Source organism: Triplophysa dalaica, chromosome 12, assembly GCF_015846415.1.
Source record: "Triplophysa dalaica isolate WHDGS20190420 chromosome 12, ASM1584641v1, whole genome shotgun sequence".
Taxonomy (NCBI): Eukaryota; Metazoa; Chordata; class Actinopteri; order Cypriniformes; family Nemacheilidae; genus Triplophysa; species Triplophysa dalaica.
This window is the reverse complement of record NC_079553.1, coordinates 11,371,642-11,398,055: the sequence shown is the minus strand read 5'-3', so window position 1 is coordinate 11,398,055 and position 26,414 is coordinate 11,371,642. Positions and strand designations below refer to the sequence as shown.

General features: G+C 37.9%; 2 protein-coding genes across 3 annotated transcripts; one reads left to right on the top strand and one right to left on the bottom strand.

The window, feature by feature from the left end:
* Positions 1–853: 853 nt before the first annotated feature.
* pals2a (protein associated with LIN7 2, MAGUK p55 family member a) lies at positions 854–18,090 on the top strand. Of its 2 annotated transcripts, XM_056763015.1 has the most exons (14): positions 854–981; positions 3,069–3,138; positions 5,656–5,752; positions 7,425–7,543; positions 8,804–8,956; positions 9,635–9,784; positions 10,086–10,313; positions 14,376–14,507; positions 14,920–15,016; positions 15,850–15,921; positions 16,047–16,208; positions 16,292–16,494; positions 16,722–16,850; positions 16,954–18,090. In XM_056763015.1, exons 3-14 carry the CDS (start codon positions 5,722–5,724, stop codon positions 17,128–17,130), a joined length of 1,653 nt encoding a protein of 550 aa, XP_056618993.1. In that variant the 5' UTR covers positions 854–981; positions 3,069–3,138; positions 5,656–5,721; the 3' UTR covers positions 17,131–18,090. The 2 variants fall into 2 exon arrangements, with proteins under 2 accessions (XP_056618993.1, XP_056618994.1); XM_056763016.1 differs by lacking the exon at positions 5,656–5,752.
* Positions 18,091–18,197: 107 nt separating this feature from the next.
* Positions 18,198–26,262, bottom strand: gsdmeb (gasdermin Eb). Its single transcript, XM_056762569.1, has 10 exons — positions 26,182–26,262; positions 25,602–25,817; positions 24,694–24,886; positions 23,587–23,755; positions 23,165–23,291; positions 22,929–23,045; positions 21,436–21,563; positions 21,005–21,197; positions 19,050–19,123; positions 18,198–18,753 (listed from the first exon to the last, which is right to left on the bottom strand). Exons 2-10 carry the CDS (start codon positions 25,807–25,809, stop codon positions 18,523–18,525), a joined length of 1,440 nt encoding a protein of 479 aa, XP_056618547.1. The 5' UTR covers positions 25,810–25,817; positions 26,182–26,262; the 3' UTR covers positions 18,198–18,522.
* Between the last annotated feature and the right edge of the window lie 152 nt (positions 26,263–26,414).

Genomic DNA, 26,414 nt, shown 5'->3' with positions numbered 1-26,414 from the left:
TGCAAATGGTTTTGAATATTCAAGCAGTCTGTAATATTCCTAAAATGCTTAACTGTGCTGTTCAATTCGTCTGATTGATCAATCACACCATTCAACCCTCTAATATTTTTAAAGGTGATATTGATTATCTTGTTAAATGTTATACATTTTAAAAATCCAATAGTTGGTAATAAAATGTTTAATGTCAAATCAAGATTTGGTGCTCAAGTACTTGTGACAGGTTGCCGTTTAATACATGGCTGATAACAGGGGCTTCTGTTCACCTGCCTTTTAAAACAAAACTCTTCATAACAATATATTAAGAATTATTATGTTCTTCTTCTATTCCTGACGTTAGAAAGAAACAGTGTGTTGAAGGTGAGGCGAGCTACATGAAGATAGACCCATACATGTAATATAATATTATTTGTATCCAGTTGCATTTGTCATGATTGGTATTGGCCCCAAATTAAATGAAAATTATTTTCAAATACCCTCAACTTTCTTCTGCAGAATACACAGGAAGATATTTTGAACAACGCTGTTAAGCAAACAATGGCTCCTATTAGTTTCCAATGCATGAACACAAAACTACAAGGACATTTCTCAAAATATCCTCTTTTCTTTTTCAAAGAAGAAAGAATCATGCAAGAGGTTTTGAACGACGTGAACGTGAATAAATGACTTATGAACTAACTACGCAAATAGTGGGGCGGATACATGATATACTATCCTCACATATTTCTCAAATAAGTCGCACGTGCACAGCTACTACAGTAATTCAACAGAACATCCCACTGTACGTGTGGGGGGCGTCTCCGCTTTCCATTCTTTGCCTTTGATTGGCCATTCCACTCAGTCGTCAACGAAAGGGGCCAGTCCGACCGTCTTGATTGACACAGAGCTCTAGAGAGGATAAGTATCTCGTTCTGTCTGCTTTGGAAATTCATGGGGTTCTAAATTTCATACGGGAACACAGATCCACCTGGTGGGCCGGTTAAGGTAAGTCACAATTGACTGGTTACCTCGTGAGGAAGGTGCGGGTGCTTGTGTGAGCTGTGCGGGTCATTGAGGGTCTACACGTGGCTGTCTATACAGCTGTCTCACACCGGGGACACTTTTGATTGGAGCGCTAACCAGCTAAATCCAGTTAGCCGTCTAATAATAAACAGCTGATTCGTGCAGTGGCTACACTGTTCCAGCTAACCGTTGTAGGTAAAACAAGGCAGGAATCAAAGAACGTCGATTTTAGCTTCAACTCATTGTAGTAACTTTATATTGAATGAAATCATTCATATGCAGGCGTAGGAAAACAGTCGTAGCACAGCGCGAGCAATGTGATCTGCGAGTCCCCAGCGCTGCGCGTTTCCTTCAAGTTGAATGGGCCGCACGTGCTCTAGTGTTGCCGTCGTTAAAATGTACGGCGGTAATAGTTCATGTGTACAGCTCCAGCATGGTTGAAAACACTGAAGCAATGGACATTTTTTAAGCACAGGGACCCCAAATTAAGTAGCTAGTATGTCTTGAGGTGCACACAACCACGACAGCAGCTCCGTAGACAAACGCTCTTTGTTTCGTTATAACTTATTTACAACGCGACGTACTACTGTATGAATGAAGTTTATGTCCCACTGTATATCAGTTGTCTTTATTGTGGCGACTTTTGCAACATTTATGGAAACCTCACAATAAAAACACCAACAGATGTACTTATTGTTGAATGTTTATTGTCTTTGTGCGATACAGCGATTGTTTTATTGAGCTGAGGATAAGCAATGACGTCGCGATTTTCAGTTTTATTTCATTTGTCTGCTGTAAAAATTAACAGTACAACCATGTTCTATATGATTTATTGTATTTATACCAAAGGTGGTTGTTATTGTTAATAAGAATTCTATTACAAATGACACAGTATTTTTCATAGAGCATTTAAAAGCAGGGGGAGACCGTGGTGGTGTTACACACTTGGTTATAATTGAATTAAAATCTTGAAGATAGTCTTCATGATATTTTATGATTTATGATTATTTTATGATGACTTGTAGTAGTGTGCTATTCAATTCATTAAGGGATAAATAAGAAAAAGACGGTTCCAAAACGTATTGAAAACTGTTACATTGGCCTTCTATGCTTACTCACTATAATTATAGTTGAACATTATTTTACTCCAATTTCTGGTATTTCTGAGAATCTCCTCATGTATTGGGAAAAGTATTATAGTATATTAAAGTCTGTTTTTTTTTAATTGAAGCACATTGTTATGTTTTCACAAGTCAATCTATTTTTAAAGAGGTTTTTGCTTTTTTAAATGACTAAAATGTTCTTTTGGTTTTAGATGAGTCAGATCTGCATTTCCAGTTATTTTGAACTAATAATAGCCTGAGCAGGCACTTCATGTTATTTTTCACTTATTTGTTTTTTTCGTGTTTCATAATATAAATGTTTTCCTGTAGTTCAGTGGCTAGATCATGGTGCTAGCAAAGCCAAGTTCATGGGTTCGATCCCCGGGATTGCGCGTAGCCTACTCTGATTCAAATCTATAGTATAATCCTATGTAAATCGCTTTGGATAAAAGCGTCTGCCAAATGCATACATGTAATGTAAATGTTCTGTTACATGTTTCATTACTTTGAAACACCTTGGCCTGGTTATATGCTCTCATCTGCCTTTTGGCCTCCAGCTACTACTGTACATACTCATCAGTAAGAGAATGTGCAACTGCACATAATGTACTGTACAATAATCGCAGAAAATCACAGTGCAGAGGTGAGTCAACTCAGTTTGTCCTGTAGCTCGGTTGGCAAAGCATTAGATCAAGAGTAGTCAAATTGAACTGGAAGTAAATGATCAGTATTAAGTGATGAAACTTAAATTACTTACTGTAAAAATACTTCTGACATATATTATTTATTAAAATCACAATGAAAAGGAAGTTGCAATTGACTTTTTTCTGTATCGTGAGGTGTGTCCGAGTGAAACGGCTTTTGAAATGTTTTTCTTATTATTTACCTTTGGAACATATTACAGGTGGCTGCATTTTCTGCAGCTTTTCTGGTTTTTAGTAACTCTTGAAAACCTCTCCCTCACAGGTGTTTCTGTCTCCATGAGTTCCAGATGAGAAGAAAGTGAGCAGACGTTCTGTGAACACTCATTTTGTAGGTGAGTTACATGTAGTTCTCTTTAAAAAAAATCTGAGTCCATTTAATGAATGAATGAATGGAAATGTCAAATTATGAGAAATACTATTAAAATGTCATTGTATAACCAGGGTCTGTTTTGTAAAACGACTGATTATGAATTTACAAATTGCATTAAAATATAAATGCAAATTTATCACCAAACATAAAGATTTTTATATCATTATCGCAGATTCTGTTTTTGTGTTTTTGTGAATTTGATTGATTTAAAATTCAGTCAAAGTGGTCAAATAAAGTTACAGCATCTAAAATTCGAGTGATTGGCTGCTTTACAACAAAGCAGTGCGATTGTTTATTACAAGGTGTATAGAAAACACACACAAGACATAAGGTCATCAAAGATATCCGGAATATCCACATATCAGCAAAAACAGGTCCTGGTTTAGTTTACAGAATGTTTGCGTGTGTCCTCTTATCCTACTGAGGGAAGGTTTAGTGTAAAGTCCTTCAAAGTTCAGTGGGCATTTCGCAGGGAGATAGTGTTTTAAAGCTAAAACAGAAGATTCCGATAGATAAAATACATAAAAAGGTTCAATAAATTACGCCTCTGTGTATTCTTCAGTTTCTAAAGATTTAGTTATACAAAGCAACAATGATATACTACTGTAAGAGTACCTGCAGCAGGGTTGCCAAGTCTGCAGTTTTCCTGCAGAACTGGGCTCCCTATAATCTGCTGCTATGTGTTTTTAATTTCTATGGGTTACATTTTTGTTCATCCGCTGTCATTTTAAGAGATAATATGAAGTTATTTTTATATGGTACATTTTTGATTACTTTTATGCAGTGATTTTACATAAAAAGGGGGGGTTTTACATTTGTATTTTGGCTATAGAAGTGCCTTATTTAGTTGATCTTGGTTATCTTAGTGATATAAGAGATGAGTTTGTTTTGCTAGTTTTTATTGACCAGTGGGCGGGTTTTGTCACACAGATCTGGCAACCCTTATCTGCATGCTTGCAGTCTTTTAGTCGAGACCGGGGCCAGAGTAGGTCGAGTTCGAATCAAGACCGAGACCCGAGAGGGTTGTGTCCGAGTTAAGACAGAGACCAGAGAGGGTCGAGTCCGAGTCAAGTCTGAGTCCACACAAGATATCTTTAAGAATCTGTTAAATGTTTGGTGGAAAAAATAAAACTTGCACCAAGCTCATAGAGTGCATTAAATAATATACCATGGCATGTTACTGTACACTGTATTTTATTTACCTAGACTGAAAGTATTATGAGTTGAGATTCTAAAAGGCCACATAGTAAAGGGTGTTAAGGTAATTTTATTACAATTATGACCTTCCCCTCGACAGAGATATGTCCAAAAGACGTCACTTTATTGGCCAAAAGTGAAAGGTTTTTCTACATCTTCTCTGACGTTTTCTGAATGTTGGATATTGACGTACAGGAGGAGACCTGAGTTTCTGGAGACTACTTTCACAAAAATTAATTTAAATGCAGTGCGATAGCAAAGCAACCATTTAATCAATGTTAATGGCACTGAATCAATATCAGATTTGAACCTACAAAAATAACCATTGTTGTGATCAGTGTTGTACACACTGACATCAACACTCATACAAACCTCAACAATGGTGACAATTGTCAAAATAATTCTGATAAATAGATCAACTGCAATGCATGCTGGGAGTCATGAATGAGTTTTGTACTATGTTGATACCCAGCATGAAGCTTTCTTTTGGTTGATTCTCACTATTGTTGAGTTTCATATGCAGATTCTTTGTGTGTTAAAGTGGTTTAGCAGTGTGTGAATATGTTAATTCCTGCTTAAAGTATATCAGCTAAAACCTCAAACTACAGATCCACAGAGCTGACACATTAATAACAAAATCCCAATTCACGAGTTCGCATGCTGTCCCATGGCGAGGGCTCCGAGCTCAGTGATTCTCCACAAACTCGGAGCACCCGCCCCTTGACTGGGGAGAGAGCCCCGGGCCCGGTGTGTGCCCAAACCAGGAAATTTCAATCAGTTCCACTGGACGTCAATATTAGACAATCAGGAGACGTCTTTAAAAGTCATAGAAGCACATTTTACTTTTGGCCCATAAAGGGACGTCTTTTCAATGTCTTTAATATTTTGATTGGACTCGAGTGGACCCGGGAATAAGTCTAATTCCAAACATGTTCGAGTACGAGTCGAGAACGAGTCAAATTTATCAAGACCATTAAAATATGATCTCAAGACTTCAACACTGCATGCTTTCAAGAATAAACTGATCCGCATTTACTAACATAGCTTAGTTTACGTCTTGCATTAACTCTTCCTATCACCAACATTACATTTTCTTACATCTAAGAGATAGTGGGAAGAGGTGTCTAAGGCAGCCAAAAATTGAACGTGAATTCAAATTCACCTCAACTCACTTCTGCTTTAAAGTCAAATGAAGCACAAAACAATCTGTCACATCCTAGACTCTCCTTGAGTAAAATAACATTTATCTGACTACATTTTTATGCTTCTTCCTGTCCCCCAGGTGCATGGTTCTCTATAAAGGACAAATTTTGTCTTTGCCGTGTGTTTGCCCTGCAAAATAGGAATAATGGCCATTGCCAATGCCAGGTCTGGCACAGGTAAGCAGCCTGGAACCTCTTACAGGTTTATAGGACGCTATACTTTTACAGCATCCAGTGAGATGAGACTGTGGTCTTGGCTTCAAATCATAATTTCAGTTTGCATTATTGTCACATTGTGTCAAGTCATCTTTCTTAGCAGTCTTACCTGGTGGATGTTGAATGTGGTGAAAAACACCATAGACTTAGCTAAGGGACCAATATCTATAGACTAGATTATTATGTTGTGGGGCGTCTGCCGTTCTAAGTCAATAAGCAACCACAAAGAAATGCACAAAAACAAGTCAGAACACCTAAACTACCGCATTGCAGCACCCTGGCAACCAATCATAACATTAAACAGCAGTGCATAGGATTGTGGTGGAGGTTTTTTAACAGGCATACGTTCTTCAGAAGGAGAATCTAGGTCGAGTTGCTCTTCCTACCAATCATAGGTCACTCTGATACTGGTGTGCGCTTAAGAAATATAACATCAGATTTAAGATTTTACCTAGATTTAAGCTTTTTCTAAATAACATTACTAGCAGTGAAAAAGGAGCTCAGTGCACTTCAGTGAAATTTCCACTCATACCAAGCTTTCCATTAAATCTTTGCTCTTTAGTCACTACTAGCTATACTGAGGTCTAATGCATTCTGAGAAAGAAAGAAACAGCAATATGTGGTTATAGAAAGGTGATAGAAAAGTGCTGATGAAAGTGAATGTCTCAGATTGAATGTCCTGCAGGTATGACCCTCGGCTCAGTGTTTCCTTTCAGCTGGTTCCACTGACACGCCATTTTCTCTGCTGTTGTGTGCTGTGTTGCTTTATCATGGGAGACGTTTCTGTGAGGGTGTGGTGACCATGGAATTGCATGCTGTTTGTACATTGCAAATGAAGCCACTTCATGATGAATATGCCCTTTCCTAGCCTCTCGAGTTGTTTTTAATTGAGTGTTTTCTGATTTAATAATGCATGGATTGGTTTGGGCATTCTCAGCGTGTGAAAAGCAGACATCGGTTAATGATTGATAAGAGGTTGTTCAAAGCATCTTGAAGATGTTAAGACTTTCTTATGCATTTGGGCTAGTGTCTGTTTATGTCAAATGTATAGGAAGTAGCATGTCAAACCAGCTGAATATTCAGAAAGGTCTGTAAGTTATTTTGTAGCTTGATTATAACTGTAAACTGTAAATTTGTGGTGCTTCAAAATAATTAACTTGTTGAACATTATTGTGCTGCATTCATTCAATTACATTTAATTCAAGTATATATAAATGATTTTTAGCCAATTGGCGTGATGAATGACAAAACGATATCACGCTGAATATCGGTAAGTGATGTGCTGACTGAGAATTTTTTTAGAATATGAGGTCTATAAGATTGTAGTCATCTTCAAAGCAGTATTAACAAAGGTTGAAACCCTCACCCTATACTTCATGTCAGCAGTCACCGGCACAGAAATCTGAAAATTCAGTTTTAATGATGCAGTCATACAAGGCAAAACGAGTTTAACGAGAGTATCTACAGTTTTGCGTTTATGATAAACGTTTCTTTGTTTTAAGATCCTCCCCGCCTCCACATCAAATCTGTTTCAAAATCACGAAAGCAAAACCTGTTAAACAAGAATTAGCCTATTTGTCGGCTTAATGTATTTTAATTTTGATAAATGTGTTGTGTGTGTGTGACCCATCAGCCATGCAACAGGTCCTGGATAACCTCAAGGAACTGCCTCCTTCAACAGGAGCCAAAGACATTGACCTCATCTTCCTCCGTGGCATAATGGAAAGCCCTATAGTCCGTTCCCTTGCGAAGGTATTACATCACTGACCATACGTATGTCAGTTTCTCAACTTTACACAAACTCATCATTAACTCGCCTTTAAGTTTGTTGAACACAAAAGAAGATATTTTGTTTTAGCTTTTCGCCACTATGAGAGTCAATAGCGCCCAGAACTGTTCGACTTCCCATATTCTTTCAAATATCTTTGTTATCGACGGAAATACAAAATTCATACAGATCTGAAATAATCTGACAGTGAGAAAATGATGGCCGAATTTTTATTTTGGGGTGAACTATCCTTTTAGTATAACTAACTGCAGATAATACAAAGCTTTGAGATAATAACAAGTCGCTGTTCACATGTCTTGCAGTATGTGTGCTTGTAGATTTGTAAACTGGATCCAGGGGTTGTTTGCTGTGTCACAGGTCATCAGAATGTGATGTACAAGAGGCCTCTTCTAATTCTTAATATAGCTGTGTGAAATTGTTCAGGTTTCCAGATATGCTGGTTGACGTTCACCTTGTTTGAAGAGGAGCTACGATGAAACTTACAAATCACGTTGCTGTTTATTTGCTGGTTTTATGATAAGAAATTGTTTACGATACTAACCGCATCATTTGATCATTTCATCCGCTTTAGATATGCGGCCAATTCTCTTTTATTCTCAGCCGTTGTGACGCACTTGGTTTTACATAAGACATTTTTCTTTTATTTCGTTAGTCATACCTCTACAGATTTCTGTGAACTGGAAGACTGATGATGCATGCTGATAAAAACCTTGAAAGTCTGTTTGGGAAAACAAATGATTACAAATTAAAACACAAATATTTTTCTATGTATGTTACAGTTATTAATCTATAATTGTTTTGTATGGCCAAACATTCTATCTGAAGCACACCTGGAGATGTATTTGTTTAAATAATCTATGTCTAGTAGTAATCCATTAATCTGCCTTTTGACCAGAGTCATTGAGAGAGAGAGTTGTGTCAACAACAGTTTTTTCACGGCAATGGAGGTTCATGGAGCATTTCAATAACAAGTTACTCACGCATGGAACTGCGGCTAACAGACCGATTGTGACAAACTTTTATCCCATTTAAAGAAGTAAGTCTTTTAATGAATGAAAGAAATAAAGTATTTAAAGCGAAAATATAACCTCCTGGGACTATCTGAAGACTCCATGAATCACGTGACTCGTAATTTTTTTTAACTTCCGTTGACACGACTCTCTCAATGGCTCTGATTCTGACAAGTTACTCAAGCTGTTTTGGCCCCGCCCACTCTTTCTCAGGCTCACGAGCGATTGGAGGATGTTAAACTGGAGGCGGTGCGTAGTAATAACGTGGAGCTAGTGAGTGAGATTCTATCTGATGTGAGCAGTCTGATCAGCCATGATGAGAGCACAGCAGAACTATGTAAAATACTGAAGGAACCGCACTTCCAGGTACCATCAGCTTTGTGTTTGTTTGTCGCAATGATACTTGATGTTAACTTGACTGATAAGCGAAATTGTCGCAGAAATAAAATTGGATCAGATCATTAATAATATGTAACTTAAGAAAAAAAACTGTTTGTGCACTTTTCTGGAGTTTTGCACGTTCTCACAAACTCATTTTCATTGTTTCCTTGAGCAGAGTTTTTTTTTTTGCTCTGCTTTTTTGAGGTATCAAAATGAACTTCCGGTTCAGTAAAATAAGATGCATAAATATTTATAGAACTACATATAGACGTGTATAGTTATCTACAGATATGTGCAAGGGAAATGTAGAGTGCAGAAACTTACTGACGGTACAGTATCTTCAGATGTGTTTAATAATTATGATTTAATTTTACGTATTGCAAGTAAAATGAGCAAAACAATTTGCTTTGCTTTGTTATTACATTTGGTCATTAGTACCATTTCAATTTTTTGGGTAATTTTTGGAAATAAAGATCCTGCAATAATACATAAATAAATGTAAATAAAGATATTTGCTGTAACACTTAACGAATGTTAATAATTGTAACATTATTGTAAATGCATCAGTCATGATTAGTTAACAATAAACAACACGTCTACTGCATTAATATATATATACATTAATTTATTTACATTTGGATATAAACTAATTCTTGTCTTCAGTCCCTTTTAGAAGCTCACGACAAGGTGGCTTCTAAGTCATATGACGCTCCTCCCACCAGCACCACCTGCACCAGCATGACCAGCTCATCCTTCATGCCAGCTGACACTGTCCGCATGATCAGCATCCAGAAGAAGGCCGGAGAGCCCCTGGTGAGTGACGGATGTTCTTCATTTCACAGTGCAATAGATCCCCTCTGGATTTCTGTTAGACTGGACTTAAAGTTACACTTAACTACTAACAGCTTGCATTTCCGATCCAGGACGAATGAGAGTCTGTGCTTTTTTTAGATCGAAGAACTTCATTGTTTAATCAATTGGGCAGCCATGAATTTCTTTTACTAGAAGTTCAGTCACCTTTGAAAGATGTGTACTAGATGAGCTGTGAATATTGAGTAGAATGTGTGCGTGTTACCGTGTGTTTGCTGGAATTTCACAGCGTAGTCTTTTTTAGGGTGTAACATTCCGGGTGGAGGAGGGCGACCTTGTCATCGCGCGTGTTATGCATGGAAGCATGATTGACAGGCAAGGGATGCTTCATGTTGGTGATGTCATCCGGGAGGTGAATGGACGGGGTGTGGGCATAGACCCCATGGCGCTACAGCACATGCTGAGGGACTGCAATGGAAGCATTACTCTTAAAATCCTGCCCAGCTACAATGACACGCCTCCACCTGCACAGGTCAGCACGCCACAGATAACATCACGTTCTGTGAAACCATATGTCACTGATGTGTTACATATTCCTATTGCACTGAAACCATTCACATTGCAGAAGAGGTTTTTATAAAGTTATTATGACGCTGGACATCGTTGGTTCCTCTTCGATGCTGTTAAATTGCTTGATCTTGGCAATTGCTCTGAACAGCTTTTATGGTCAGAGCTGGATTAAAATTCTTTAATGCTTCAGGGCACGTTGACCCATCAGCCCTCATCCAACTTCTGCACCAGATCATTCATGGTTTTACCAAATACAAAAAAAATTGCTTCATGTGGTAGCATTTAAATAAACATGTTTTATTGTTTTTATTATTTAACCAAAAATATAATATAACAAATATTCTTAGTAATTTAGGATATCCATAAACAGTGTGGACTGATAAATGTTGACTTCAGAACTCAGTTTGTGGACTTGAGCAGATTTTCATCTGCATAAATACTGTTTGCATGAAAATATTATACATCAAAGACTAGTGTTGCTTTTGTAATATGTGACCCTGGACAACAAAACTTGTCTTAAGTAGCACGGGAACATTTTTAGTAATCACCAAAAATACAGGGTATGGGTAAAAATTACAGATTTTTATTTTATGGCAAAAATCATTAGAATATTAAGTAAAGATCATGTTCTATATTTTATAAATTTCCTTCCTTAAATGTATGAAAACTTTATGATTTTTTTGTGAGTGGATGGCCTGCTAAAGAGCGTCTAATTAAGAAGGTCAAAGCCAATTTTCTCAATATTTTGCCTTTTTTGCACCCTCAAATTCCAGCTTCGTAAACATTTGTTGTTCCGCCAGATATTGTCCTATCCTTACAAACCATATATCAACAGAAAGCTTATTTCCACAGCTTTCAGATGATGTTAAAATCTCAATTTCGAAAAATTGACACTTAAGACTGGTTTGTCGTCCATGGTCACATATTTCGTTTGACCAATTGAGCAGGAAAAAGAGGTTATATATCTAATTTAAATCTTTAATTTAATATGATAGTTCACCCAAAAATGAAAATGGACGTTTTGTCTCAGTCTGCTCAGTCACAACCGGCACATGTTGCGTTCATAGGGAACAATGAGGTTTTCACTCAAGATGCACCTCGGATTACGGTCAACGTCGTGAGTCAAATGATCCAAACACTACATCATACATTGACAACCAAAAAGGGGAAAGGCTTCAGGCTTTCCATCTCAAGCTAAATTCACAAATATTATAAAAATCTAAGTAAACCTTTGCACTTACTTGAGCCATGATCAAAGAGGGACTCAAACCTGTATGACTTACTTTCTTCCACAGAAGATATTTCAAATGTTTTTAACCAAACAGCGACGGTATTCATTCACTCGGCATTGTTTTTTATGTCCATACAATAGAAGTGAATGGGGGCCATTGCTGTTTGGTTACAAACATTTTTCATAATATCTTCTTTTGTGTTCTGCAGAAGAAAGTAAGTCATACAAGTATGAAATGACAAGAGGAAGAGTAAATGATGAAAGAATTGTCAGGGGCGAATTAAAATTTAGAGTAAGCAAGACATCACATCAGCTCCATTCAGTTTAGACCAGTTAGTATTAGGGCTGCATGAAAAATCGAAATATCTCGAATGTGCATATGAAGAGTTTTATTGTGCATTCCAATTAATATCACTCAAACTGCAGTTGGTTTATTTTGATTTAAGTCATAAAAACTCACAAAATACATCAAACTAACACAATTAAAACTCGATTTCATAAAAAAATCATGTTTTTTATTATGGAGATATTTCATTTTGGAACCAAACTCTTCATATCGCACTGGTTTGTAATAACGTAATGATTTAAACTAATTTAAAGTCAAAGTTGTGGGTTTGTGCAGATAGCAGAGAGACTGGTTTTGTTTTCTCAAAAATAAGAAAATCTATTTTAATTCTTGAAGCATTATTCAGGTTATCACATACATGTGTGCATTTACATTACATTTACAGTTGAGGAATACAACATCAATTCATCTTAAAAAGGCGATAATCATGAGAAGTGACAGTAATACAATGTTTCAAAGCATTATTCAAGGTTACGTCACCCTTATGTGGACACCTCACCAATCCTAGCCTAGCCTATCCTATCTTGCATTGTAAATGCACCCATGTCCAATAGTCCTGATTTTTATTCCTTTATATAAGTCCTCCCGAGGGGCTTGCAGGACATTACAGTTCTTGGCTGTGTCCTGAACAAGGTTGTGAAGTTGATCTGTGGCCTGATTCTACACTTCAGGAGCTGAAGGGAGAGACCTGCCCTCAGGGTGACTCAGAATGCCACCAGGCTGAAAGTGAGCATGGTTATCCCTATTAATAACACAACCTGCACTAAATAGGGCAGATGGGAGGAGCCGGACACACACACACACACACACACACACCCTTATTTCTACTCTAAAGAGATCGGCTTGGAGAGAAATAGATTGGGAAGTTTCTCTCAGAGAGCTTTTGCCTTATAGGGGTCACCAATGTTAAAGCATTTAAAGCCAAAACGAGTCCTAATGTTGTTATTCATCACCCTTTATACTCTTTGTCTTTCTCACTTGTTAGAGGGCCGGAAACCTCAGATGTCTGAAAATGTTTTTTATAATTTATTTATCATTTTTATACTTTTAACTGATTAGATATTTTGCAAAACTTTAACAGGGACAAACATAAAGGGTGACTAATAATAATGATTAATGAAAAAAATATATATGGAGATTCTGGAGGTTTGAGAAGGACAGCTGAGATCTGTAACGATATTTTAAATTTATTTTTCATTCTGAGAACAGACTTGTTCACAAACCAGCTTTTCCACAATAAATATTAACGAAGGGCAAAAACAGCACAGAGAGCAAATGTTGGGACAGGGAGTTGACAGGGGGTGTCGTTCCTTGTGCCAAATCAAACGTTTCTCTGTTTAAAATATGAACTTTACTCTGTGGTTGGGTTTATACAGAGCAAGACCGCTACCGCTGTATGTTTACAGTTCGTTCCTCATTTTTGATAAAGATCCACCAGGTCCATAAATATTTCACATGAAAACTTCCTGTTGTCCTCCATGAAGAAGTCCTTTATATAACACTCTTGATATTTACATTTACATTTATGCATTTGTCAGACGCTGTTATCCAAAGCGACTTACATTGCATTATACTATACGTTTATTTCCAAGTATGTGCAATCACTGGGATCGAACCCATGACCTTGGTGTTGCTAATGCCATGCTCTAACCAAATGTGCAGTACATGCATATCGAGGATTGAAATTACGTTACTCTCAGACTCTTTGTGCATACAAATAACTCTAACACTGTATAAAAAATATAGATTTTATATATGTAAAATACAACTTTACAAGCAGGGATATTTAAAAAAGAAGATGGGTAAAAGAGTGCAAACCAGTGAAATATACAAAAGACTAAAGGTTGACAGTTTGAAAGAGGAATTATCCTGCGGCGTTAATGAAATAACAAGTGCACTCAGAGAAGTACATGCAGATGTTAGTCATTGTTTACTTTAACACTAGAACATGCTCTTTTTTTCACCTTGAGATCAAAAGTTTGAGCTCAAGGTGTAACTTTTCATATATAAAAATACCTTGTAATTTTAATTTACCCGGCAGGGACAATAATAAAAAAGCATTTGTATTTAATATAAATGTATTAATATATAAAACATGTTTATAAAATTAATATATCATATTTATAACGTTTTACGTTTTCAGATTTACCTAATAGGACTAGGTGTTATAATGTTGCTTAAATATAAATGTGTGCGTGTGTGTGTATATTTATTTATTTATTTGTATTTGTCAACCAAACCATTTTATTTGGAATCTCTTCATTTGACACAGATACCTTTCAAGTCTGTAATTTATAAAAACATATAATTACTGGCACACTGTATTATGCCAGAAGGCAATTTATAGAATTATTTTTGGCTTGGAGGCTGTACACTACACATTTAATCTATAATTGGCAGCATATGATTCAGATGTCAGCAGGAATAACACATTCTTTGTCTTTCAGATGTATTTGAAGCCACATTTCAACTACAACCCTGAAACGGATAAATTGATACCTTGTAAGGAAGCGGGCCTGGCTTTCTCTAAGGGAGACATTCTGCATATAGTGAACAAGGAGGACCCCAACTGGTGGCAGGTGAGCAGCACATGAACCAGGATAATTTTCAAGAACACTGTTTTGACATATATATGATATATTGTCATTGTAACAAAATTCAAGTAGTGAAGGAAGGAGTCAGGAACCGGCAAACATTTAAACATGTAATATAAATAATAAAAGCCGGCGGCCCCTCACGGTCGACCGCCGGCGAACAAAACATAAATACAAAACACAAGAACATAAATATAAACTTAACATATGTTCGGGCCCGGTCCTCTCTCTTCGACGGTCCAGTCGCTCGTTCCTTTTATATGCTCCCAATCTCCTACGTGATTCGAGCCCGGTGTGCGCAAAGCTGGCGCTCATTCACAATTACTCACCGGACTCGAACCACGGTCTCGCCCCGCCTACTCTACTACAGTCATGTTATGTAATTGTTTTTTTCTAGGCTTGTAACATTAACGGGGGACATACTGGCCTGATCCCCAGTCAGTTTCTGGAGGAGAAGAGGAAGGCATTTGTAAGGAGAGATTTGGATGGGTCAGGTACAGTGTGAATATAGTTTCTGTTATAGATTGATAACTTTGCATCAACATGCTTGATTTTATTTAAAGCGCACGCAGTTTCTGCCAATCTCATATTAACCTTGAGTACTCATACAGTAGTATTGCATAATTCGTATTTTCGAAGAGTCTTTAGTTTAATCAGATTTATAAAAGACAGATACAGCTGTAAGATTATTTCCAAATAACTGTCGATTCACACTAAGCTTGTGTTATTTAGATTACGCAAGTACAGGCTGATTGCCATCAAAACACAGACGTATGACTCAGTTTCACTTACCGCGTGCAGTTCATGACCCGCATCTTTCAACGCTGGCAGCGCTCCATCTATCAGATCTCCAAATCCACCGTTTATATAACAATGATCATCAAAATGCAGTGCACAAACAAACACAGCTGAACTTCTGGAACGCAGTGCTCTCTCTCTCTTGCTCCAGCTAGTTGATGTGTACACATGCTCCTTCTTCCACTCTCCCTGGTTGACGCGTGGGCATGGTTTTCCTGGAATATTGTCCAATAACGGACTAAGAAAAGTTGTAACTTAAGGGAATTTCATGTTCGAAAAAAAACTTTCCGAAACCTATATGAACGCTGGGGGAGTGTGTCGAGCACAGAAATACTACATCATACGTCCAACTCATTTTTCGAATTTTACTCCATGCCAAGAATGAGAAGCCAGCATGTTTTAACAGTGTAAAGAAGTCAGAATGCATGAAACTCTGTGGCACCCCACCTTTAATGTTTACATAATGAAGAATTTTGAACTTGACCATCATTTCTGTTGCATAATATTCTAACTCATTATTATTTTTCAGGAATTCTATGTGGGACATTAACTGGAAAAAAGAAGAAAAAGAAAGTGATGTACTTAACAGCGAAGAATGCGGGTAAGAATTGCCAAACATGAAAGGTTTATTTTTTACTCGCCGTGAAGACATCACAGATCACGAATGTCAAATCATTGTTTTAAAATATAGTTTCTTAACCTAATAACATTTTCTCTCTTTAACAGAGTTTGATCGCCATGAGTTACAGATCTATGAGGAAGTAGCAAAGATGCCTCCATTCCAGAGAAAAACTCTGGTGTTGATTGGTGCACAAGGTGTGGGACGTCGAAGTCTCAAGAACCGTCTTATCATTTTGAACCCTTTACGCTATGGAACTACTGTACCTTGTGAGTTAAACCATGTCTGAAAAAAGACTGCCATTTTAACTATGAAAGCAGAACATTGAAAATGTAACCTCTTTTTTTCTCAGTCACATCTCGCCATCCACGTGATGATGAAAAGGACGGCCAGTCGTACTGCTTTGTGTCCAGGGCGGAGATGGAGGCAGACATCAAAGCAAGCCGTTACCTGGAGCATGGAGAATATGACGGTAATCTGTACGGTACCAATATGGACTCCATCCATGAAGTCGTTCAGACGGCCCGTACCTGCATCCTGGACGTCAACCCACAGGTGATGAAATAAATGATGTCAAGCCAAGATCATTTCAGTTTTGTACAGTGTGGTCCAAAAATCACTAAAATCCATTAATGAATATGCTTTTATTTTATTTTAATGAAATCACATTTGTATTAACATTTACATGTTAGCTTAACAAATAAGGAAAACTGCCCTGGTACATAGGGCACAAAAATTGCCTAGCTCTTCTCAGTTTTTTAATAAACATGATTCATAAACAGGCCCTGAAGGTGCTTAAGACTTCCGAGTTTACGCCATTCGTAGTCTTCATCGCTGCCCCAGAGATTGAGACACTCCGGGCGATGCACAAAGCTGTAGTGGATGCTGGGATAACAACCAAACTACTGACGGTCAGTCTTAGTTATGTCTACACACGATTCATGTTCTCCATTACATAGACTTTAGAAATGATTTAAATCGCTCCGTCTTTCTTATATTCTCACGGTCTCTTAGGAAACGGACCTAAAGAAGACAGTGGACGAAAGCGCCAAAATCAAGCGGGTGTACAGTCACTACTTTGATCTGACTATAGTTAATGACAATCTGGACAAAGCCTTTGAGAAACTTCAGGCAGCTGTGGAGCAGCTGACCATAGAACCTCAGTGGGTCCCTGTGAACTGGGTTTACTGAGTCACACGGTTTCCAGGGCAACGCATCACCTCCATCATCAGCAGCACTGATTGGTCAGTGGCACTGGAACTTCCTGTGCTACTGCCACCTGCTGGTCCAGGACTACCAGTCACTATGCAAACGTACACTAGCCATCCAGTCATGACAGACGTAAAGGAAGTGTACTTATTTATTAACTTTTTTATTTTCTACTGAATAAAGTAGGTAGGTTTAAGAATGTAACTGGGAGGGAAAATGTTGACAGAGATAAATAGGATTTGGATGACTTAATTCAAAACTATAAGAAAACTATTAATATCAGCATAAGCTGCATTACAGTAATGAAAGCAGACGGCTGTTTCCTTGCTGTCATTTTAGTGTTACAAAAGAAGTGGTTTACACTGCAGGTTTCATCTCATCCGCTATTTATGGGTCTTTAAGAAGCTCACTCATGTTATTGAGTCACCAGAGTATTTCAAATATTGTAAGAAACCTTTTGCTTTAGACTTACTGTATGTAAATGATTCAGTAGTGTCATCCATTTTAATCTGGTAAATTGAATCAATGCTAGGAGTAAGCCAACTAATTTTAATTTATCTAAACATCACAGTTTTAACATTTACAGTTGCTAAACATGATCTCAGTCGTTATGTTGTTTAAAAACACTGTCAGTATACAGTCAATGCTGTATTTAGCTACATCCCTTTTACAGAGAGAAATGACTTTTAATAGACTGTGTCATATCTGTGTCATTATTATAAGCAAAGTAATCTCTCAATTTATAACTTTTTAAACTGTATGTTGTGAAGAACGTGTCTGTCTCTTTGTCCCCCCGGCTACTCCATCCACTGTCCTTACCAAGCCTGTGTAAATACAGTTTTTATCCAGCTTGCATATTCACTTAAATTGATATATTTTGACATACCGAGAGTTGTATTTTCTGAAATCAAATAGCTGTCTAATAAATGAACCTTAATTTTGGAGCGCTGTATTACAAAATAATATTATTTTCGTGTGCAAACGTGTTCTTATAAAGGAAACTTGGATGACTGAGATCAGGGATGTGAAATATACAAAATATGACAAAATAAGATGTGAATAATTTTTAATTTATTTCATGGTATTGAATATATAGTTAAGTGCTTAAAATGAACATTACTTAGAAAGCAGTGGCATTTAAAAAAGATGAAAAAATACATACAAATGTAAAAACACTACAAATTTTAAATTTTTAAAACAATTACTGTATTTCTTTTGATGTCATTGACCAAACAGGTCTAAGGCCACTTAAAGTACAAGACACGGTAGTTGTTTTCATCAGTCAAACACATTAAGGCTTTTAAGGCCACCTGTACAGTTTGCTAAAGCTCCTGGTCCCATAAGCTCATTTTAACCTCAGCTTTTGTACTCCGGTCAGGCAGGGGGAGCTATACACGCCAACCCCTTCACAGCTATGCACAGCATGAGGGGACGGCGATCCTGTGGGTTACTGATTTCCGTTATGAGTGAATCTTTCTCCTTTCGTAGGGTCACTTTACATGAACCAAACAGTTCTCTGATCTTCTCGAAAACTTTTTTATCAGCTAAAACAGCCAGGGGATCATCTTTCAAAGAAGACTTCCTATTCAAAGCCATATTTTGCACCTGCAAAACAATATGAATACATAAACCTAAAAAGAAGATATTTTGAGGAATCTTGGTAACCGGCAACCATTCAATTCCATTGGTTTTGTTTCCGTACAATAGAAGTGAATGGGTGCCTGCACTGTTCAGTAACCAGCTTTCTTCATAATATATTTTTTGTGTATTTTGCAGAAGAAAGTCATACTGGTTTGAAATGAAAAGAGGGTGTACATGGTGATAGAATTTTCTTTTTTGGATGAACTATCGCTTTATTGGTCTAAACTGTTGTTGGGTTCTATTAGTATGAGGATACTTACGATATGAAGCACAGCTTGCAGGGTTTCATGAGTACAGCAAGCTTTCAGCACAAGCAGGGTGGAGTCATTCATCTCTACACAGAACACAAAAGGCAAGATTTTTATGAAAACAAAGGTCAATTTTGTTCACACCTCACTGCAGGTTTCACATGACAAACCTCAAGTGAATGACAATGATCTTATACTAAGGCTGACTGAACACACTTGACAAAAACATAATGGTTAACTTATTTGAGTTGCAGAGTAAGTTTTGAGTTGACAAACCCAACCTGGTTTAGATCAGGTTCAGCTGTAGCACAACGCTTGTTATAAACGTTCTCTGTCAACTCAGGTTTGATCCAGAGTTTGTGAGGCATGTGCACCTGAAAGTGTGATGTGTGGCAAACAGTGACTTGGTACATAAACGCTTGGTGACTTCAGGAAGTGCAGACCTATAGGGCACTTGGCACTAGTCCACAAGGGTACATGGGAGTGCATTTTGGGACAGACTTGAGGTGATCACGCTGGAAAGAGCAAGTGCTGATTTCTAATCGCTCAAACAGTACTTTGTTGTCATTCGTTGATCAGTCTGCGAAGCGCCGCGTGAAGTCAATCACACTTGTTGTCCCAATGTAGTTATTTGGGACTGGAGCTTCAGGTTTTTATAGTTCTGTATTTCATATGTTGATATGCCACCCAAGCATTATGCAAAATCTCAGGGTCTCCTCTCTGCTGGGACAATTCCTACCTCTCCGGCAGATCCTTCAGGGTGTCATGGAGGGGCTCACTATCGACTGCTCACCACATGATCACTCAGGGATCGGTGCTTTTTCCATCTACACGACATCCTTGGGACCCATCATACGGGCATTGGCTTCTTGCATCATTTTTATGCTGACGACACCCAGATCTACATCTCGTTTCACCCAGACGATACCACTGCAGCAGCTCACCTTACAGCCTGCCTAGAAGACATCTACGCTTGGATGAAAGAGCATCACCTCCAGCTAAACCCTGCCAAGACAGAACTACTCGTGTTTCTGGCACACCCCACGCTGCAACACGATCTCACCATCCAACTTGGCTGTTTTGGAAGAAGGGATTGCGATTTTGCCAAGAACCTCAGAGTCATATTTGATGAACAGCTATCCTGTATCCTATAAGCTGGCTTAATAGAAAATAAATAAGCAATAATGTGAATAAGTAACTTATTAATCAAATAAGTCTTGTAATTCATATCCAGTATAGGATGCAGGACGGGATACGCTTAGCCCCGCTCTAAAGCGGTATTCAAGCTAGTGTGGGATTAGTGTGCGTTAAGAACAATGCCCTTTGGCCTTTTTAAGACATTGTACACACCTGCGCTCTTCCTTCATCGCGTGCACGCGCTCTCAAGTAACCAAGACGCAAGTGGGGTTAGTTGGACGCAGTCTGGGTCGAACTTGCAAAGTTTGTTAGAAGGACGCAAGACCGGACTCTGCAAACTAATAATTGAGAAACGGCCGTGGACTTATGCAGCACTAAAAGTCCAAGCAGCGAACTGAAATGAGTATTAATTATATTATTGTGTTTTGAATTATAATCAATAAATGTAAATATACAATACAAATAAACACTAAGCAGCAAAAGATTTTGTCTCTAACATGTTAAAGCTTTAAACTTTTTTAATTTCGAGCGAGAGATACATGGCTTCACTCCGTCAGATACACATCACCATCACCAACACCTTCTTGAGCCTGAAAACTCTGCGTCTGCTCAAACTAAACGCCAACTTACCGAAACCGGTAAAAAACTAAACTGCCTTTGTGATACAGGCCACTGACGTTTGAATAGTTGCTTGTTATTTATAAAACTTGTGGAGCAGTTTAGTATGTGGACATTCTGTTTAACTTATTTAACCTCCCTTTATAACCCCTTCCATCACCTAAATACACCTGACAACATCCACCTTTGTTGTTGTATTGAATTTAACTCACCCTCTAAAGAGCTGATAAGCAGGTGGGTGGCTGTAAGAACGGTGTTGGGGTTTTGTTGAAGAGGTCCAGAAGGGGTTGTCTGGGTGGGACCCTTTCCGGCTGCTTTCTGTACCAGTTCCAGTGTAGGCCGCAGAGCAGATGCTTGATCTAATTTACTGAAATCCAGCTGTGTCCCATCACACAAGACCTCTAGCTGACAGACGGACAACATGTCTTGTAACATGCACAGTGACGGTATACATATAGTACATATCCTTATGTTGCATGTGACAAAGACACCTTTGACTAAAAGGTGAAATAACAGTATTTTATGATATGACTATAGAATAGAATGATAGAATGATGTGTACTGTTTTACTTTCTACATTTATAAACAGTAAGCAGTATCTTCTTCACAGTATGCAGCATGTTCACCGCATGTTCACACTCACTGCATTCTCCAGCACGCTGATGGCTGATCTGTTCTCCAGGAGCACACAGATCTGCTGGAAGAGAGACGATCGTGTGTTGGCTGGAAGTTTAGAGAGAACCTTAAACTGGCCCTGCAGTTCTTCCAGGTCTACAAGAGAATAAAAAAAGAAAGGCTCTGTAAACATTTACTGAAGTATTTTCATGCTTCCATATGTATATATTTTTATGAAAACAAAGTCTACTCTAGTAAGGGTGGCGATTCACACTATAAAAGAAAGTATAACTATATTACATCTACGCAATTAGCAGATGCTTTGATCCAAAGCGAGTTACATTGCATTATCCTATACATTTGTTTCAGAGTATGCGCAATCCCCTGGGATCGAACCCATGACCTTGGTGTGCTTGCGCCATGCTCTAACCACTGAGCCACAGTAAAGTGCCCACATAGACATTAACAACAACATTATGTTAATTCTAAGCTCTTCACTTGATAAGAATGTTGTCCTCTTTTTTTTAGACAAACTGTGAATCCAGGCAAAAGTCCATTTTATTATGAGATAATGAGCATCAAAGTTTGATTTTAATCATTCATTTCACTATGACTTCAATCTTTGACATGGGCTTACTCAGTCAATATTAAAAGGACAGTCCACCAAAAGAAATTACATTCTGTCATCACCTTCAAGTTGTTCCAATTCTGTATGAATTGGTTTCTTCTGATGAACACAAAGAAAGATATTTGAAGGAATGCTTGTAATCAAACAGTAATTGGCCACCATTGACTACCATAGTAGAAAAAACAGAACAAAGAAATTTATAAAGACATTTTCCTACTCAGGTAGTCAATGGTAGCCAAGAACTGTTTGGTTGCAAGCATTCTTCCAAATTTCTTTCTCTGCGTTCATTAGAACTAAGAAATGTATCCAGATTTGGAACAACTGAAGGGCAGTGTTGGGTAGGTACTCTGAAAAATGTATTAATTACTAGTCACTAATTACATATTCAATAGTGGAATTAGATGACTGTACACATTACTCTCTCCAAAAAGTATTTAATTACTTATTACTAATACTTTCTATATCCTCCATCAACCTTAATTAGAATTGATTCAAGGATAGATACAAAATGAATTATTTAATTAATTCAAATAAATAATAAATAACTACATAAATTATTCTTGTTAACTGACCAAAGTATACAAATGTGATAAGGATACATTAAATCATACATTTTAAATTTAGACTAACATTTTTATTTGATGTCTCTTTCAACTATTAAATGAATTACACAGTACTTAGTTAAATTACATCAGAATTAACTGTAATTAAATCTCAGAAAAAAAAGAGTACACTCTTACTTTACTTTTCAAGGGAAAAGTAATTAAATTACAGCAACTTATAACTTAGTAACTAGTTTTGGGTGAACTGTCGCTTTAAATGCATCCAGAGGTGTCGTGTAGAAATTACATAATAAATATCCAAAATTCCAGTCAATCCAGTGTTGTTGGTACCTTTCTGTAGTTTGCTTCTGGTTTTTCCTGGTGAGGCGCCGACTGGCACTGCTTGCTTTACCTTCACCGGCGCATCGACCTCAAAACCACCCTGAACATTTCCCAGCAGGCACAGCTCTGGTAAAATGAAGAAATACAAAAAACAATCAAGTCTTTGCCAGTCTGGATCCCCCAGAGCCGTCATGTTAATATTTTGACATAATAATACATTTCAGCTATCATCACAGCATCAATACCAAAGTGTCCGGTGTTAGAAACTTCCAGCTCGATCACACCGTATGCGATGATGGTTTTTGGAGGGATGTTGAGAGATATATTAGCGTCATAATCAGCAATATCCTTCCCTTTGTCATTCACTGACACCTACAGAGAGACAGAAGACACATGAGTTTTGTGTTTTCGTGTCAAACAGCTGTGATGCAGCTGGCAGGACTGGACATGTCTGTGTTGTTTTTGGATAATCCTACACCTCCCTGTATGTCTCTGAAAGAGGCGTGTCCTTTTCAAGTTCAACAGCACACGTGACAGGTGAATGTACAGCTCACACACCACTTAAACAATGTGTGTTATACTATGGATAAATAATTATGAATGTATAAATATAAATCACCACAGTACCGTATGAAACAGTTTACGGTGTCTAAATCTCAAGCCCCACCTTTATCTTCTGATTGAATCCGAACATCCCCGTACATGAGCCATCCCTCTGCAGTTCTTCAGTGACCGTACAGGGCTGAGTGGTGATGATACGTTCCTTCACTACTGCCAGCACCTCCCTTTGTTTCTCTCGTGTCTGCTGGACCAGAGAGTGCTGTAGATCCAGAACTCTGCTCACAGAACACAACCAGAGAACAGGTTCAAGTAAGTGTAATTCAAGTCTGTCACATGGCTTTTTTGACCAATTGATTTTCTGCGTGTTTTAGCTCAAAGCAGAAACTGCTGGATAACATTTAAGTTGTTGCCATTAGTAGACCTGTATTTCCCAACCCACTCACATGTATTTCCATACATTTTGTTGCAACCCTCTTGAGTAATGGGAAAAGATCATTGTAAGGTCTATAGATTCCTACTTGAATGCTCACTTGGTGGTTATTCCTTCTATCTGCCTGATAGGATTAATGTCTTGCTGTACTCCCTTATTGACACTAATGAATGTAACCCTTATTGTGAACATAATTCCTATGGATTGAAATCATATAACTGTTACTCCTTATGACCAGTCAGTTTCAATTGTGTGTGGTTTGTAGTACTTAATAAAAACAACAAAAAATGTAGTCCGACGACACATACACTTTCACTTCCTCTGCTATTTCTGCCCAGGGTCCGGTTGCCCATGCTGTTTGCAACTTAATGAAGTACAGAGTTAGTTAAAAACTAGCTAGTAGTTACTAAACCTAAAGTGTGGACTTCACATTTTCTGTCAGTCTGGTTGGTGCAGCCCTACCCAGTATCTGTCTTTAAAGGGATAGTTCACCCAAAAATAAACCTTCTGTCATCATTTACACACCTTCTTGTAATTTCGAACCTGTATGACTTTCTTTCTTCCGCAGAAAACAAAAGAAGATATTGTGAAGAATGTTGGTTACCGACGGCGGTTTTGTGTCCATACAGTAGATGCGAACGAGTACTGCTGTTGTTCGGTTACCAACATCCTTCAAAATATCTTCTCCTGTGTTTTCTAAATGACAACAGAATTTTCATTTTGGGTGTGCAAGATTTATTCACATCGCATCATCTCCAGCTCAAAAAGACTGCGGTCAGTTACCTAGCTTTGGAATCCTGTAATAGTTTCTGCACATCCACCTCCTGTTTTTTAAGGTTTCCAAAGGACGACTGCAGTTTGGATGAGCCAGCACCCCCTACAGTAATGCTCCCCGGCCCAATATCCGCTCCAACACTTCCACTTTTTTTGTCCACGACTTTGCCGTCAAAGCTCATGAAGTCTGTTTCAACCACAACTGAGGGTAAAAATATACAGTATATATCATCAGCTCACAAACATGATTGGTTGGTCATTTTAATGACAAAAGTGGTCTTTGAGGGAAGTGTAAAGAATCTAAATATGTATTTATGTATATGTTGTTTTTAGGCACCCATGCTTAAAAAGCATAATGGATTCTAATACCACAATGAACCATCAGCTGTTTACCATCAAAGTCCCCATGAAATTGAAATTTAAGTGATTTGCTTTTAGTATGAATGTGTTAGCTTTGAGGATATCTGTAAACTAGTGCTCTCCAAAACATTAAGCCCTTTGCATTTGGAAGATATGCATTCAAAACAGACTTCCACCACTTTTCACTGATTTTATTACTACCTGCACTTTAGCTTCTCATCAGATTGTACGCTGTAAAGTAAACAAACTGTTACTAGCACTATAAAGGGTGAAGAGCCGCTCAATGTCCCACTTCCTGTTTCAGTGAGACATCTACACATTAAACAAAGGCACTTTCAGTAGGTCTTTAAAACCATTACTTTATGTATTGTGTTCCTGTTATTTCCAGGAGAGATCATTATATTTTCCTTTAAAACCAATACAATTTCCATTTCAACCATTAAATCCAAAAATTCTGTTATAGCTCCTATTGTTTTAATAAGCAGGGATTATTTAACATCTTTAATAAAATAAGTTTCAGTATACATCAACGCATGAAAAGAGAAGTTGAGCTGTACCTGGATTAATGGGATCGCCAACCAGAACATCAGATAGTTTGAAGTCTGACGGCAGATACTTCGGCTTCTGCCAGAACCAATACCGGTTGCGCTTGATGACGAGACCCAAAGGAACCAGACTATCCGAATCGTTCAACCGAGACACGGGAACCAAACAGCCTTCTGGGTCGATCTCTGACAACAGGTTCTTTGTGGATTTGGCAAACATCTTTGATACTGTCAGGGTGATTTTTAAGTGTTAGTTGTACATTCATCTCCATGCATTTACCTTTACATTGCTCTTACTTATTCATACTGTAAGTACTGTACATTCCGAGGTTGATAAATGCATAAAAACAAATAGCTAAATACACCTAACTCTCATTTATACATAATTTAAACGTGTTACACGAGGAGCGTTGCCCTTGTGTGCGGAGGAGGAGATGAGCAGCGATCATGCTTCACTCTATTCAAATCTTCACTCTTTAAAACATAACTATTTTGGCAAATATACAAAATAAAGATAACTATGCAATATAACGTTTCTTAAACAACAGACCAGGTAGAATAAAACCTAGAGTAAAAAGTAGATCACGGTTACCGTCTTCGGCTTTCGTCTCTTATCTGTCTGCTGAGGTCTACAACACGAAAACAATGATGAACAGACGAACGCTCATCCGCTTTAGACACGCCCACCGAAATGTCTGTGTCTCATAGCCCCGCCCATACGCGCCCAGACTAATTATTTCATTCGTTCTTCCGGTTGTCAATCAAAGGGAGGGTGTAACGTTAGCTGACCTGCAAGTTTTTATCTTTTTTTAATAGTTTGGTCTT

Bases quoted from the DNA above. Each gene is read 5' to 3' on its own strand.
- pals2a (XM_056763015.1), top strand. From the start codon at position 5,722: ATGGCCATTGCCAATGCCAGGTCTGGCACAG. The intron at 14,508-14,919 runs GTGAGCAGCACA...GTTTTTTTCTAG, and splicing joins AGGACCCCAACTGGTGGCAG to GCTTGTAACATTAACGGGGG. The intron at 16,851-16,953 runs GTCAGTCTTAGT...ACGGTCTCTTAG, and splicing joins TAACAACCAAACTACTGACG to GAAACGGACCTAAAGAAGAC.
- gsdmeb (XM_056762569.1), bottom strand. From the start codon at position 25,809: ATGTTTGCCAAATCCACAAAGAACCTGTTGTCAGAGATCGACCCAGAA. The intron at 23,756-24,693 runs GTAACTGACCGC...TTCTGTGAGCAG, and splicing joins TTACAGGATTCCAAAGCTAG to AGTTCTGGATCTACAGCACT. The intron at 23,046-23,164 runs GTATTGATGCTG...TCATTTTACCAG, and splicing joins TTCTAACACCGGACACTTTG to AGCTGTGCCTGCTGGGAAAT.